This window comes from Dipodomys merriami, unplaced genomic scaffold (genome assembly GCF_024711535.1).
Source record: "Dipodomys merriami isolate MVZ:Mamm:240054 unplaced genomic scaffold, mDipMer1.0.p SCAF_12, whole genome shotgun sequence".
NCBI classification, from domain to species: Eukaryota; Metazoa; Chordata; class Mammalia; order Rodentia; family Heteromyidae; genus Dipodomys; species Dipodomys merriami.
The window spans coordinates 4,522,095-4,539,031 of NW_027202493.1; the positions used below are offsets into that span (position 1 = coordinate 4,522,095).

Below are 16,937 nucleotides of genomic sequence, written 5' to 3' on the forward strand. Positions count from 1 at the left end.
TTAAGAGCCTTCACCCTTAATGTTGAGCAGGAACTTAACCAGTAGAGGTGCAAGCATAGAAAGCACTTAGTAGCACCAAACTCTTTAGTAACTAATGAGAATCTCTCATCTTTAAAACAACTGCAAAGCACTAAAATAGAAAAGTGAGCTTGGTGTGCCAGGTGCTCACACCTGTAAGCCTAGCTACTGAGGAGAGACTGAGATCTGCGGGTTGAGGTTCAAAGCCATTCTGAGCAGAAGTCTGTGAGACTCAAAGCTCTAATTAAGCAGCAAAAAGCCAGAAGTAGAGGTGTGGCTCAAGTGCCAGCCTTGAGCAAAAAAGCTAAAGGATAGCTCCAGGCCCTGTGTTCAAGCCCCAGTACTAGAACTTAATTAGCTAAATAATTATTTAAAAATAGAAAAGTCAAGAAGTGAGAACATTAGCCCCAACAGACACTGAGGCATATACCACGCCTTGATTATCCAAACAGAATGGTATTTGTACAATAAGAGATTAAACATTGGGGCAGAAGAGAAGCCTTGGAGCAGACCAAACTGCATTTAGAACTTCACTGTCCCTGAGGTCTTCAGCTCAAGGCAAGTGCTCTACCACTTGAGCCATAGCACCACTTCCTGTTTTCTAAGTGGTTTATTGGAGATAAGAGTTTCATTGACTTTTCTGCCCCGGCTGGTTTTGAACCTGGTTTTGAACCATAATCCTCAGATCTCAGCCTCCTGAGTAGCTAGGATTATAGGCATGAGCCACCAGCACCTGGTTCATATAGGACCTTTTAATAAATGCTACTTAGATGCAGGGAAACAGTAAAACTGAATCGATATGGAGGAATTCCTCTTTAATGTGGGTAAAGACTTTTTTGCCTATCACTCAAAACTCTAGACATTATGGGGATTACACACCTATAATCCCCAGCACTCAGGAGGCTAGAACAGGAAGGTCTTGAGTCTGAGATATATTGTAAAACCCTGTAGCAAATACACATATATACATATACAGACAAATGAACACCCATACATGCATATGTGCAACAACAGAGGAAAAAGAGACTAAAAGACTGATCATTTTACTATAAAAAAGTATTTTTAAGATTCTACATAGAAAAAAAACAAAGAAAGGTCAAGACAATTGAGAGATTAGAAGAAAATATTTGTAACTTACATGGTAAAGTTATTATTCCTAAACATAAAGAACTGAGAAATATTGGGAGGAAAAATTAAAATCCTGATAGAAAATTAGAAAGTGAAGATCTGTAAACGCTCCTATATTTATGAGAAGACTTTTCAGTCTCACTCAGAAACAAGAAGAATCCATGAGTCCATATTAATACAAATAAATAAGGGGAAAGTCTTCCTTTGAGAACAAGGTACCAATGAATATTGAAACAGTGATGAAATCAGAAAACCATCATTTGACAATCAGCACAATAACAACTGTTTCAGGCAAATGTTAAATACAACCAGTAGGGGGGTAAAAGTTTGAGGATAACAGAACAGTTGTATAGTCTCAAGGTATCTAACCATAACATTAATTTGAAAGATAAAATAAGTTAAAAAAAAAAAAACTAACAACTTCATAGAAAAGAAACCCAACTGCCAACTCTTTAACCAAAGACTAGTGTTGACCCTATCAACTAGCAACAGGCCTCAGGGATGGCACAAGCATACTGATAAATCACATTGAGAACAACTAAGCTGACTGACATCCCAATGGGTGATCCTGTAAACTGCCAATTTGATGGTATTTTTTAATAACTTGATTTTATGAATTATTTTCAGCTTTCAATTTAGTTCTCTTTCACAGTTACATTATCTGCCTGACCGAATCTGCCAAGAAAAACACAATTGCATTTGGTCTTTCTGAAATTTCTGAAATTTCATTAACCACTAAAGACAGAAGTCATTTCAGGAAGTCAACACACTGGGAAGACCTGTGTCACACACCACTGCATCTTATTTTCCACTCAGAGATAAACATTCACAAACTACTCTGTTCTGTGGGCCAAAGAAACTTTGGCTCTGATCATCCTATATTTCCTCCCTCAGAAATAATTTACTGTTCCCTGACATCTCCGTTTCTTCCTTAAAAAGGATACCTTCAGGGCTGGGAAGGTGGCTCAGTGGTAGAGTGCTTGCCTTCCATGAATGAGGCCCTGGGTTCAATTCCTCAGTACCACATAAGCAGAAAAAGCCAGTAGTGGCACTGTGGCTCAAGTGGTAGAGCGCTAGCCTTGAGCTGAAGAGCTGAGGGACAGCACCCAGGCCCAGAGTTCAAGCCCTACAACTGGCAAAAAAAAAAGGGGGGGGGGGGAAATACCTCCAGTTTTAAAAGTGTTGGGCTACTGTAATCAATGTCTGTACTTTCCTCCATGCTGTTACTTTTCCCTTTTGCACATTAGTAAATTTGTATCCTTCTCTCCTCCTTAATCTTTCAATGTAGCCTAACAAACCTTCTTTCCCTTCACAGTTCTCAAAAACACAACAAATCCTATTTTGTAAGTTTATAAAACATCTAATTAAAGTGCATGATTATAATAAAGAACAGCTAGCACACACAGTTTGAACCACACACATTGTAAGTGAAAAGCTTTGGCTTGTGTAAGACAAGGAATGTAGAACTTTTACACATCAGCCTAGTGGCCACAAGTCTCTAGGGAGTGTGGACAACCAATATAGCCTAAAAGGAAACGAAAAGCACCAATTTACTAGAGTATACAGCTAAGAGAATCCCTAACGAATTTGCCAGATATCCCAAAGTAAATCTACACTTTTAATCATTGATTTTTGTAAAACTCTGTCTTATAAAAAGTGGTCTTGCGAAAGCCACTTATGATGAAAGTGTAAAAAGCAAGTGTATAAATACTTCAACTTCAAGAAACTAGACCTAAGGGAAACCATTTAAATGTTCTATATAAATTAATTCCTTTACATGGACAAAAGTTCCTATCATTGTAACATCTAATCTTAATCGTGCCAAGAAATACCAGGATCAAAGCTTTACTCTGTAGTTGAGGTCTGCAATCCCTCTTGACCTATCCAGACAATATTAAATAACCAAGAAATAAGTGAAGCACTTCCTGAGTCTTGGTTGTATTTTTCAAGTATTCAGAAACCATAACAATTCTATAAAACTTCAAGGTTAAGTTATATAAGTTTCTACATAACTGAAATCTATTTGAACAATTTTATCTACAGTCTTTCAATAGCAACAAATAATTAAATTTTAATTGAAAACTGTCAGGCAACCTCATCCAAGCATCCAACAAGTATTAGCATATTTAAACTTTTCAATAACCCCACAAAGTAGTACTACTCCTATTTAAATATAACTTCACCAGCCAGGGCTCAAGCTCAAATAGGGTATGTATCAAAACGCATGCCAAGAAATCTCTGCAAGGGGAAAAAAAAAATGGTGTTCAAGAACTTTGCTTCAGGGACATAAATTATGTTGTCCTTGGATGTCAGCCATGGGAATCTTTGGGTATATGAAAAGATGGATGGATTGCTTTTTTCTGGTTTATGTTACAATGTAAGTTTAATCTCCTCTACTAATTTCCCACTAAACAAGAGATAAACAGTACACTAAGATAAAGGAATCAGATACAGGACTAGAAAACAGGAAGGCAAGGTCAACTTTTCCACATTTTAAAAAACCTAATAATCCAAAATAAAGATTTTTAACTTCTATTTATTTGAAAAAAACCTACAAACATGAAAAGCTAATATAAATAATTCAACCTAGCAAAAGCACTTACAAAGTTAGAGAGGGGAAAAAAAAAAATCACACATTTAATGTCATTTTTTTCTATTTCTATTGCAAAAGAAAATAAATGCATAATACCTAACTGTCAAAAAGAACTGTATGAAACACTCTTCCTGAATGAAACTAGAAACGTTTAAAAGATTCCCAGTTGTTTACACAAAGCCAAGTTCAGCATCTGCCAATTATTTCAAGTATTCTGGGCCAGTTCTGTCCCTGAGAGCATTCTGTCACCTGATGGAGAGAGGACAGGACCACACCTCTTTAGGAAAGAATTACTACAACAAAACATTAGAACATTAGTTTACATAACAGCAAATGAGTGTGTGCTTTGCTGCAATGACAAAGTAACAGTTTGATAAAGTATGAAGTACTTTCCTCTTTTCAGACAGATCAAACCAGCACAGAGTATCATTAGAAAGAAGATTATTTTCCTGGCCTTTTAAAAACAAATTTTTACAACTAAGCAGCTGAAGAGCTTTCTGGTATGTAGTTTAGTCTGTGTAAATGCACCCACCTCCCCGAGGTCCGCTCCGATATACTCAACATCAAAGGCATCTCTGGGTTTATGTAATGTAGTAGTCTTCAATGCCTGACTAGAATTCACCTTAAAATTAGAAGTTTTAAGTTTTGCTGAGAGATCAAGGGGAAAATATATTACCTGAATATTGGGATGGTCAGAGATGAGAGTGCCTTCCTCATTGTAGGTATAAACTACAAAATCTTTAGGCAAAAGGTCTCTGGAAGGGGAATAAAACATGTCATTTAAATTTATTTTAAATATCAGCAGCAATGACATAATTCATAAGGCACTACTCCCCAAAAGAGAGGAGCAGAAATAAGTAAATTTTTATTCAAAGAATAAAAACTTTTTTTGTGCCTCAGGGCCTTGTACTCTCACTTGGCTTTTCCAATCAAGCAAGACTTGAGACACAACTCCACTTATGGCTTTTTGCTAGATAACTGGAGATAAGATTCTCACACACTTTCCAGCCTGGGCTGGCTTTGAGCCTCGAACCTCAGATCACAGCCTCCTGAGTAGCTGGGATTTATGTGTAAAACACCAGCAACTTGCTTAAAAATCAATTTCTATGGGTTAGAGATTTCAACGGAAGACCATTTGCCTGTCAAGTGCAAGGCCCTGAGTTTGGTCCTCAGCTCCGGGGGGGAAAACTCAATTTTTATTAAAAGCATCTGCTACCATAAAACTAAAAGCTCTAAAGTAGTCTATATTACTTACTCGTGAGTACGTAATTTGTTGTCAAGGCATAAAATACTGGTTGCTTAGATTTATTTTCTGATACAACTTACAGAAAAATAAATTAGGTTATTGACAGTACATCACATTGATAGAAGAAAAATATAGACCTATATATAGATGCCCTTTTCTAAAAGTGCAATAAAAACAAGAAACATCTGCCTCCTAAGTATAAAGAAGATGTTATGGCCAGCTTTTAGAGGCCACAATGATTCTAGATTCCTTGTTAAGGGGACTCAGCAGTGTATAGCACACATGCAGTGATGGGCTTCTTTCCCAACAAGACTAGGCAACTCAGCCAGGAACTCCTCCTACTCAGGAGGCTGAGATCTGAGAATCATGGTTCAAAGCCAACCCAGGCAGGAAAGTCCATGAGACTCTTATCTCCAATAAACTACTCTGAAAAAGCTGGAAGTGGTGTTGTGGCTCAAGTGGTAGAGTGCTAACCTTAAACACAAAGATGTTCGGGGACAAGCCTCAGGACTGGAAAAAAAAAAAAAAAAGGATTGGACTATTCCATGTTTACTTTCAGACCTGTGAACAAATGAAGGACATAATGTGCTCACTGGTTTATAATGTGCCACTAAGAGTCCAGAAGTCCCAAAGAAACACCCAGGACCAACCTGTCCATACTGTGTAAAGATGGGCACACTGATGGTTTTCATCCAGTCTCATGGATTACACAGCCCAACTTTAGCTGCATGAACAGCAGGGCATAAACGACACCAGTAAAACTGTGCTTAGGCATCACTGAAAATATGATGCCGCTCACACTTATCGAAGACCAGGCACTGGTAGCTAACCTATGTAATCCTAGCTATCCAGGAGGCTGGGTCTGAGAAGAGAGGCTGTATCTGAGAATAGAGGCTCAAAGACGGCCCAGGCATGAAAGTTGGTGAGACTTTTATCTCCAATTAACCACCAAAATGCCAGAAGTAGACATGGTGTTCAACTGGTAGAGCTCTGGCCTTGAGCAAAATACCAAGCAAGAGCACTATATATTGAGTTCAAGCCCCAGCACTAACACACATAAAAAAGCTGGTGGCCTGAAAGCAAAGCGGTACATGAAACTAGGAAAGGACCCACAAGCTGTGCATGGCAATTTTCCAACTCTCCAATAACTCCTTTAGCCCTCTGTCCCAAGTACCATATCCTTTACCTTGTGCCCTTTCACTAAGTTGACCCTGTCCAGCCACTACAGTCTCCCTCCTCCTCCATTCACACACACACACACACACACACACACACACACACACACACACGCGCGCGCGCACACACGCACGCACGCACGCACGCACACACACACACACACACACACACACACACACACACACACACACACGCTGCTGCTGCTGCTGCTGCTGCTTCTATTGGTGAATCTGAGCAGAATAACCAAGATATGTTATGCTTGCTTTCCCTCCACTCTGATTCCTCTTGGAAGTCACTGTCTGCCCTTGCAGAGCACGGATCCCAAGGACCTTCTGGAAGCAGATCTGCACTGTGCAGCAGTGATGTGAATGGTAGCCTCTGGGTGAGGTTCACAATGCACTATTTCTACCTAGAAAATGAAATTAATATACTCTTGAAAAACAACAGTATTGAAAAGCCAAAGTAAATGAAATATCTTACGTGTTCCTTTCCAAGTGAATAATGTGCTCTTTTCCTTGAGCCTGAATGACATAAGATACCTAAATGCACAGAGAAGGGAAAAGAAGAATAAAATACCACCTTATGAATTATTTTTCAACAACATGTGATTTATTAGATGCAGGAATAACCTTGAATAACTTGGTGTTGACTGAAATTATTTATATAACGTTTTATCTTTTTTTTTTTTTTTCAGTACTGGGGTTTGAACTCGGGGCCCTGAGCTTGCTAGGCAGAACTCTACTGTAGTGGTTAATTTTGAGAGATAGTCTTGTTTGTACCTAGGCACATATCTGAGAACATTATCTGTCTATTTGATTGCCCATCATGATTGGAATCACAGTCATGACTACCATGCCCAGAATCTTCCACTGAGGTGGTACATTACTAGCTTTTCTGCTCAGCTTGGCCTGCTCTCAGCTTCCCAGGCTAGGGTGACAGGTGTGTGTCACTCTGCCCAGCTATTGACTAAGAAGAGGTCTCACAAATATTTCTGTCAGGGTGGCCACAAATTGAGGTCCTCCCAGTTTTAGCCTCCTCATGATCACAAATGTGAGCCAGCAGTGCCTGGCATACACTTTTTCTACAAATTTTTTATGTTTTATTGTTATTATAAAGATGATATACAGAAGAGGTATATGTCTGGTGTATTCTTAAAAAAATAAAAACATATGCTGTTCATTCCTAACTCTTTTATTAAATTATGGGAAACTACCTGCATGTTCACCTAAATCCTTCTTAAATTCATATATAATTTAGGTGCAGCTTTAGTGACTTTATGCCTATCTATAGTATAAAGTAGTTTTTCCTTTTATTTAAATTAAATTAACCTCAGTTTCAAGAGACTACCCCAAATTCTAAGTAGAGAAAACATTCATATAGTTTTTGTGGCTTTATATCTCTACATGGCTTACCTTATTTCATCAATTCTAAACTATACCTGTCCCCTCATGCAAGCATCTCTGGGATGAGGGTACATCCTACACAGACAAGACAGCTACCAATAGCACTTTTGCTTCCTTATTAATGGTCCATAAAGTGTCTTAAAATTGAAGGCATCACTGCTAGTTCAGGTCTGTACTCCTAACTTTCAAAAGTCTAAGATCTGAGGACCAAAGTTCAAAGCCAGCCCAGGCAGGAAAAGTCTAGGAGACTCTTATCTCCAGTTAATCACAGAAAGCCGAAAGTGGAGCTATGACTCAGGTGTTAGAGCATTAGCCTTGAGCAGAAAAGCTCAGGGACAGTGTACAGGCCCCAAGTTCAAGCCCCAGTACCAGCACTAAAAAAAAAAAAAAAATTGAAGACATCTATTTTACTCATACCCTAATTTCTTTTTTTCTTTTTTTTTTTAATTGTGAAAATACTGTACAGAGGGGTTACAATTACATGGGCAAGATAGTGAGTACATTTATCAAGCATTGTAGCCTCCTCCTTTGTTTCCCCTTCCCATCCTCCCCCCACCCCCCACCCCAACCCAATCTGCCACCCCCCATCCCTCACCAAAGTTGTAAAGTTCGTTTTCGACATAACTACTTGTACATCTCATTGTTACAATGGGTCCACCTGTATCCCTATTTAAACAATTTGTTTTTTCCCTTCCCCTCCACAAATTATACCAACATCAAATACAGTGAAAGCAGGGGTTATACCGTGGGGGAGGGACATACAAAACAACGAAGAAATAATCTTATAAATGTGTTAGAAACAATCACATGAAAGAAAAAAAAAACATTTGAATACATATCTTAGGGTTCATTTCCTTAACATCACCTTATCTGACCTTTTCTGCTTGACTCATACATATACTAGATATTGCAAATAAGGGAAACAATGGGACCTATGTTTCTTTGGGCCTGGCTTACTTCACTTAATATAATTTTTTCCAAGTCTTTCCATTTCCTAACAAATGGGGCAATGTCATTCTTTCTGATGGAGGCATAGAATTCCATTGTGTATATATACCACATTTTCTTGATCCATTCATCTACTTAGGAGCATCTGGGTTGATTCCATATCATAACTATGATAAATAATGCTGCAATAAACACAGTCATGCTGGTAGCTTTAGTGTGGTCTTGTTTGTGAACATTTGGGTAAATGCCCAAAAGTGAGATTGCTGGGTCATAGGGGAGCTCTATGTGGAGTCTTTTGAGGAACCTCCATACTGCTTTCCAAAGTGGTTGAACAAGTTTACACTCCCACCAACAATGCAGGAAGGTTCCCTTCTGTCCACATCCCCTCCAGCATCTGTTGTTATTAGAGTTCTTGATTATAGCCATTCTAACTGGGGTGAGGTAGTATCTCAATGTTGTTTTGATTTGCATTTCTTTTATGGCTAGGGAGGTTGAACATTTCTGGATGTGTCTATTGGCCATCCTTCTTGGCCATCTTGAGAGAAATTTCTCTTTAAGTCTTTAGCCCACTTATTTTTTGGACAGTTGTTTCTTTGAAGATTTGTTGTTTGAGAATTTAATTTTTTGAGTTCCAGGTATATTTTAGATATAAGACCCTTGTCCATTGTATGGCTAGTGAAGATCTTCTCCCAATCCGTGGACTTTCTATTGATCTTGCTAGCTATGTGCTTTGCCATGCAGAAGCTCTGCAACTTCATGCAATCCTATTTGTCCAACCTTTCTTTGATTTGTTGTGTTTCTGGGTCTCTATTAAGAAAATTTCGGCCTGTGCCAAGGAGACCTATGATTTCTCCTATTCCATCCTGTAATTCATACCCTAATTTCTAGAACTGAAACCCCTTTGTACAACTACTCAATAAAAATACATAACTGTAATAATATATAAATATGTGCATAGATATATATGCATATATATACATATATGCATTTTAGAGACAATGAATTTAAAATAAGGTAACCTGACTGGCATCTACAGCTCATACCTATAACCCTAGCTGCTCAGGATGCTGAAATCAGAAGATCATGGTTCAAAGCCAGCCCAGGCAGGAAAAGTCTACAAGCTTCCATCTCCAAAACAACCAGCACAAAGCTGGCTAGAGGTATGGCTCAACTGTTAAGACCACCAGCAGAAAAAGTCAAGCAAGAGCACAAGGCCCTGAGTTCAAACCAGGTACCAGCAGAATAAATAAAATAATAATAACAAAAAACAACAACAACAATAATAATAATAAGGCATCCTACACTTCACATCTTCACGTTTACAGGGCCCCTTCTCTTGGACATCTCTGAAACAACTTCCCCAGTACTGCAGTTGGATCTTGGATATTACTGAAAAGCCCATGCTTGAAGGCTTGGCCCCAAGGGGAACACTACTGAGAGGTGTTATGGACTTTTGAGGGGCAGAATCTGGGGGATAATCCTTAGGTCACTGGATAAGCACTTGAAGGGGATTGTAGGACTCTTCCCTTTCCTGTTTCTCCTAGCTCCTCAAAGAGGTGAGCAATTTTACATTCCCACCAAGATGTGCTGCCTCACCCAAAACCACAGGTCCAATTGATAATGGACTAGAATCTCAATCTTGATCTAAAATAATCCTTTTCTCAAAAGCTGACTACCACCCAGCAAGTCCCACTTCATTAGCAGGAAGTGCATACTGTCTCTAGAACCAGGAGATTCAACTTTGCCTTTACCCTTTAATAAAAAGGAAGGCAAAGAGATACTTAACAAATAATATTCTCAGAAACATCTACTTAATTGTCCCTAAGATTTCTAGACTCTTAAGTAAAAAAAAATGTTGGATCCACCTCTCCTAGTGCATGTGACCAATTCTAAAAATCTTGGTACTTTATCTCCACACCCTGAATGAGAATGAGAACTCTGTTATCTACCTTAGGCTTTAATGACTCATCCAAAATCCCAAGCTCCTTCCAGGAACTTGGATTTTTAACATATCTTCCCCTAACCCACCTTACACTTCAGTAGGTCACAGGTTGTATCTTTTATTTATTTATTGTCAGTTGTGGGGCCTGAACTCTGGGCCTGGGCACTGTCCCTCAGCTCTTCAGCTCAAGGCTAGCACCACACCACTTGAGCCACAGCACCACTTCCAGCTTTTTCTGCTTATGTGGTGCTGAGGAATGGAACCCAGGGCCTCATGCATGCAAGGCAAGCACTCTACCACTGAGCCAACTTCCCAGCCCAGGTCACAGGTTGTGAAAACACCAAGGCCACCTTCTCTGAGAAATATGAGAGAATTAGAATTGTTCTGTGGTACTATATTCAGCCTCCAAATACCTACATGCATTCCTGACTCTTTTCCTCTGTAACTAGCTTTCCCATCACTATGACAAAAATGCCTAAGAGAATACTTAAGGAGGAAATGTTCTTTGGCTCAAGATTTCAGGAGTCACTAGGTTGTCTGGTTGTAAAGTCTACGGTAAGGCAGAATACTATGGTAGGTTATGGTAGGTTCCAATATCCCCTCGGGGGCAAACCCACAAAGACCTAACTTCCTTTCACAAGCATCACAGGCATCACAACCAAGCCTTTAACACAGAGGCCTTGAAGAAACATTCAAGATGTAAACTACAACATCCCCCTCTGGTCTTTATTCCAAGGTCATCTTATCAGTAAGGCATTACCTAGCCAATCTATTAAACAGTGCAGTCCTGCAGTCCTCACCCTTTCTACCACTTCCTCCTTTAATTTTCTCCTTGGTAATTATTGCTATCTTAAGTAATATGCATCATTTGTCTACTGTCTCTCCCATTACTAGACTGAAAGTTCCATAAAGGAAAGGATTTTTGTTTGTTCAGTTCACTACCATAACCTCAATGCCTAAATATACATATATATATATATATATACATATACTATATATACACACATTTATTTATATAGATTATGCCTACTATATATATGGTAGATCTTCTAAAATATTTTTCAATGAATAAATTATACTCATATGTTGAGTGAACAAAATATAGCTCAGTATATCACTTCTCCAAATGTTTATCAAAGGCTAAATGATTTGTTATTATCACAAGAATCTATGTGTACCATATTGATAAAAATATAATCAGGGACACAATAAAGTAGAAAACACAGTCCCAGTGCTAAAAAGTCTACCATTTTATGGAGGAAAGGAGAAAATTGATGAAGCAAAGCAAGATTTAATTCTATTCTGAGGCAAAATATAATCAAGTGCAAAAGCAGGGAAAAATTACAAATGTTCCTACTTGAGCCAATATTAAAGCCCTTTATTCCTCATTACAAGACAGCCAATGTAGCTGACTTATCAACCCAGTAAGTGGCTGTACCCAGGGGAAGGACTAAAGCTAAAAGCACCTGATTCTAACCTCCAATGCTGCTTTCTCTTTGCCCAGGCTCTAAACAACCGGCAAGTTGCTTTAGTGCTGTGGGTATAACAGCAATGCAAAGGTAATACACTAAATGTTATCTTTTATCTGTTATTGTAAAATTAGAATGACATTAATGATTCTCCTAAACAACTGTAAGTTCTGTAAATTGAACTAAATGTATTATTTTGAAACAAACAAAACAAACGGAGGAAACAGGACTGGGGACCATGGCTCAGGTAATAGAGAATTTGCTTAGCAGAGCAAGAGGATAAGTCAGACCTTTTGAATTATCAAAAAATATATATATATATATAAAAAGAACAGACAGCCAAAAAAGTAATTTTATGTATTGGATAACATGTATTGGTTAATTATGTATTCCTGTTAACAACACAGGAAGCTTCTTCTAATATGGAAATCAAGCTCATGTTAAATATTCGCAGATAGGTAATATAGGCATTAACATTTTACCATTCTCCAGTATCCATGAAGATGGAAAATAAAATCTTCATTGTAAACTGAGTGAAGCTCATTCTTTTTGGATGGGAGTATTTCAATCAATATGTAGCCCAGGCTGGCCTCAAATTCCTATGCTTACTATGGTAAAATCACTGTGACCACTGTCAGTCAGCCAAAGATTCAAAATCTGTTCTATTTATTTCACTGTTATGCTTTGAATTAATCATTTTGTCTTTAAAAAGAAAGATACTAAGGCTTAATATGTCACTTTTACTAGAATAACATCCAATGGACATGAGTACCATATGGACATATATACACTAATTACCAATTAATTATTTAATGAACCAATCACAGTTAAAAATATCACTTTGGTTAAGAAAAGAAACAAAGGAAAAATTTAATACATACATAGTTCTCAGGAGAGAACATACCTGCTTTGAATTGAGCCTTGGGGTTTCTCTTCTTTCTCTAGTTAATCTCCAAGGAGTTATAATTTCATAAGAAGAGAGATGTGAGGTCTGTTGAAAGCCTATAGCAAAGACAGTAATAGATATGATAAACAAAGTGAACCTGAAAAACCACATGGTACCAAAACATAATGGAAATCAGAACCTGAATGTTCACTGAAAAAGGAAATCATTTGACATTCCCATATTAAAATATATATACAACACAAATAGTTCTGCATTAAAATAGCAATATCCTAGGTAAGTATGCAGAGGAAAAATATTTTCTTTTTAAAAAAAAATCAGCATTTATCTAAACTATGCACTTAGCAATTATTTTTCAAACATTTTTGACTTCATGTCCTAGCCCTTTTCTTAAATTTAAAAAAGAAAAAAAAAAGAGACTGGAGTGAAATAGAATCTATGTTGTTCTGATTTGCAATTTCTTTATAGCTGGGGATGTTGAGAATTTCTTCATGTATTTGTTAGCCATTTTTATTTCTTGTCCTGAGAAATATCTAATTAGCTCCTCTCCCTATTTATTAGTAGGGTGACTGAATCTTTGGGAGTTTAGTTATTTGAGGTCCTTGTATATTCTAGTTACTAGGCCCATGTCAGACATATAGTTGGCAAAGGTCTTTTCCCATTCTGTAAACTGTCTTTTTACCTTTGTATCCTTTGTGCAGAATATTTTTAGCTTAATGCAATCTCATTTGTTAGTTTTCTCACCTATTTGCTGAGCTCCTGGAATTCTACTCAGCAAGTTCCTGCCTGAAATAAGTTCTAGTGTTTCCCTTACTTCTTCCTATAGTGTCCAGCATCAAGAATACAAACAGCCAGGTGCCTGTGGTTCACGCTTGTAATCCTAACTACTCAGGAGGCTGAGATCTGATGATTGCAGTTCAAAGCCAGCCCAGGCAGGAAAGTCTATGAGACTCTTATCTCCAATAAACTATTAAAAAGCCCGAAGTGGACTGTGGCTCAAGGTGTAGAGCACTTGCCTTGAGCAAAAGAAGCTCAGAGACAGTGCCCAGGCCAAGTTCAAGCCCCAGGACTGTCAAAAAAAAAAAAAAAAAAAAAGAATACAAACAACTATGCTGGTGAGGATGTAGGAAAGAAGATAGCAATAATACAATATTGGTATGAATGTAAATTAGTGAACTACTATGGAAGGAAGTTTGGAGATTCCTCAAAAAACTAAACATAGAACTAACCTATGATCTGGTGATTCTATTCTTGGACATTTATATAAAAGATTACAAGTCAGGATACAATAAAGCAATTGAACACCCATGTTCACTGCCATAATCCAGATGCCCTGAAGCAAACAAATGGATCAAGAAAATATGATAGATAGATAGATAGATAGATAGATAGATAGATAGATAGATAGATGGATGGATAGATATTTTACTCATTTAATAGAGAAAATAATATTATGTCATTTGCAGGGAAATGGATGGACCTGGAAAAAATTATTCTGAGTGAAGTCAGGCTCACAGAGACAAATGTAGAAGTGAGAACTAAAATACAATTATATAAATATAAGCCAATGAATATATATACAGGATCAAAGTGACTATAGTATACAGAGGGATGGATTTCCATGGTGTAAGCTCTTTGAACAATTAACAGTTTATCAAAATGAATACCAAGAAGCTGAAACATATCTTGGCTGGAGAGCAGTAAGGCTGGAGGAGGGAAAGACTAGTAGAGAGGAAAGCTGAGTAAATATAGTCATAATACTCTATGTACAAGAAAATAAAACCAGGTAACTTGAGGGGATGAGTGGGGTTGGGACACATTGGGGAGGGGTGGAATGATCAAGATTGTGCTGCTAAATTGACATATTGAGTTGAAATCACTTTGCACAACTATTTACAGATAATACAAATGAATTTAAGCCAGGCTCACATCTGTCAACCTAGCTACTCAAGAGATCTGAGGATCCTGGTTTGAATGTCCATCAGGTAGGAAAGTCCATGGGACTCTTATATTCAATTAAGCACCAAAAAGCCAGGAGTGGAGCTGTGATTCGAGTGGTAAAGCATCAGTCTTAAGCAAAAAAGCTCAGGGACAGTGCCCAGGCCCTGAGTTCAAGGGACAATACTGGCACAAATTAATTAATTACTTTTTTTAAAGAAAGAAATCTTAAGATATAAGAACATAATAAAAGAAGAGAGAAAGAAAAAGGAGGAAGAGAAAGGGAAGATGGAAGATGAGGAAGAGAAAAAGGGACTTGAGGAAAGAAGGGGAAAGAGGAGGAAGAAGACAAAGAGAAGAGGTGAAGAAGGGGAAAGAGGGAGAAAGGGAGGAAGAAGGAAGATGGAGGAAAGGAGACTGCTTGGTGAGGTCTCAGGGAAACAGGCTAGAGTTTAGCACTCATTTCCCACCATAAGCAGCATTAATGACCTCTACTGAGATGGCACTAGTATTTACTAAATGAGTAGAGGCAAAAGCTGCTTTTCACATCTGATGGGCTAACTAATAATAAAGTAAGTATAATAATAAGTAGACAAAACAATGCAGCAAATGCTTCCCATGAAATTTCTGGCAATAAAGTAAGTATAATAATAAGTAGACAAAACAATGCAGCAAATGCTTCACATGAAATTTCTGGCATAAATCCATCATAAAACAAAAGCGTCACACAAATTTATCAGCATTCAAAGCAGTCTTACTCCCAGTTCCAACCCTGTTACATATCAAGCAGGATATAGATTCCAAAGTGACCATCCTAAAACCTGGTTATTCTCAGTTTTTGTCGACACAAATCCCCAGGAAGATAAACAAATTGGAGTCCAGAACATGTTCACTCTGTAAGTCTGACAATCTCTCTTTCTTCCAACACCATCACCAATGGCATAACAATTCTTTTTGTTGTTTTGTTTTGCTTAGACAAGGTCTAACTATACAATCCCAACTCACAATCCTGCTTCTACCTCCCAGGTGCTGGTATTACTATAGGAATGCACCACCACACATGGCAGCCACTCAAAACAATTCTTTCAACAAAATAGATAGATAGTCACCTTGTAAGGACCACTTGGCCACACTCAGTATGAGGAATGGCAAGGAGGCTCTTAAACTCTCACTCTCTGCCTATCATAGTTTGCTCCTCTTTCCCTTTTTTATTTTTTTGTCCCAAACTGCTATTGGGTATCTAACACTTGCTTTAGCTCACTGGCTGGTGCTCCACCACATGAACCATGCCTCTAGCCTCCTCTTTCCCTCTTTTAATTCTCACTACTCTGTCCTGTTTTCCTAAATAAATTTTGCTAAATTAAAAAAAAAAGACAAATACAAACTGAAAGGCTAAGAGACATTCAGTTTCTTTTACAAATCAATATTACTTAACTCACCTTATAAGAAAATGAAGGATATGGACCTATTTGGAGCCATTAAAACACCTCAACTAAGGAAAAAATGAAAAAGAAAATCCTGGGATAATCAAGGAAATTTTGACATTGAGTAGCTATTCGATGTTGCTGAATAATTATTGTTAATTGTTTAAGTGTAATAAACCCATTGTGGTAACGTTTTCCGTCCAGTCTATAAGATTAATTCTGAATATTCAAAGACAAAAATAATACAGTCTAAAAATATTAAAATAATCGTTTGTTTAATAATATATATAAAATAAGGAAAACTGAAATGAGTACATAGAAGTTCATTACTTTTTTTCTTTCATTACTTTTTTTCTTTCTTTTGTATGTTTGACAACTTCTACAATAATTGTTTTTAAAATTGGATGAGGGAAAAAATTACTTTTTACTTTATATTGCCCTACATCACAGTTATGAAATACTACAATTCTATAACATAAAATATGACTATAAAATATATCAAATAAAAAGGTAGGTAGCATAAATAAATGCATTAAATTGTTAAGAACAGTTACCAGGATGGATTACCAGAAGGAATGAGGAAAGCCATCTACTTCCACTTCTGTACTTTTATACTGTTCAATATAATAAGTGCATCATTTGCCATTCTTGAATTACTTTTGAAATTAAGAGTGATGAAAAATGTATCAATAAAAAATACAATCTTTAAAAAAAAACTGTTATACATCTTTGTAACTGATTTTCTCTT

At 37.4% G+C, this 16,937-nt stretch overlaps 1 protein-coding gene across 1 annotated transcript in view; it reads right to left on the reverse strand.

The window, feature by feature from the left end:
* Adam9 (ADAM metallopeptidase domain 9) overlaps positions 1-16,937 on the reverse strand; it is a 104,586-nt gene that overhangs the window by 78,088 nt on the left and 9,561 nt on the right. The window contains exons 2-4 of the mRNA XM_070016125.1: positions 12,828-12,925; positions 6,642-6,700; positions 4,416-4,494 (exon numbers count right to left, since the gene is read on the reverse strand). Of these exons, the coding sequence (XP_069872226.1) occupies positions 4,416-4,494; positions 6,642-6,700; positions 12,828-12,925 (236 nt within the window). The remainder of the gene's footprint in view (positions 1-4,415; positions 4,495-6,641; positions 6,701-12,827; positions 12,926-16,937) is intronic.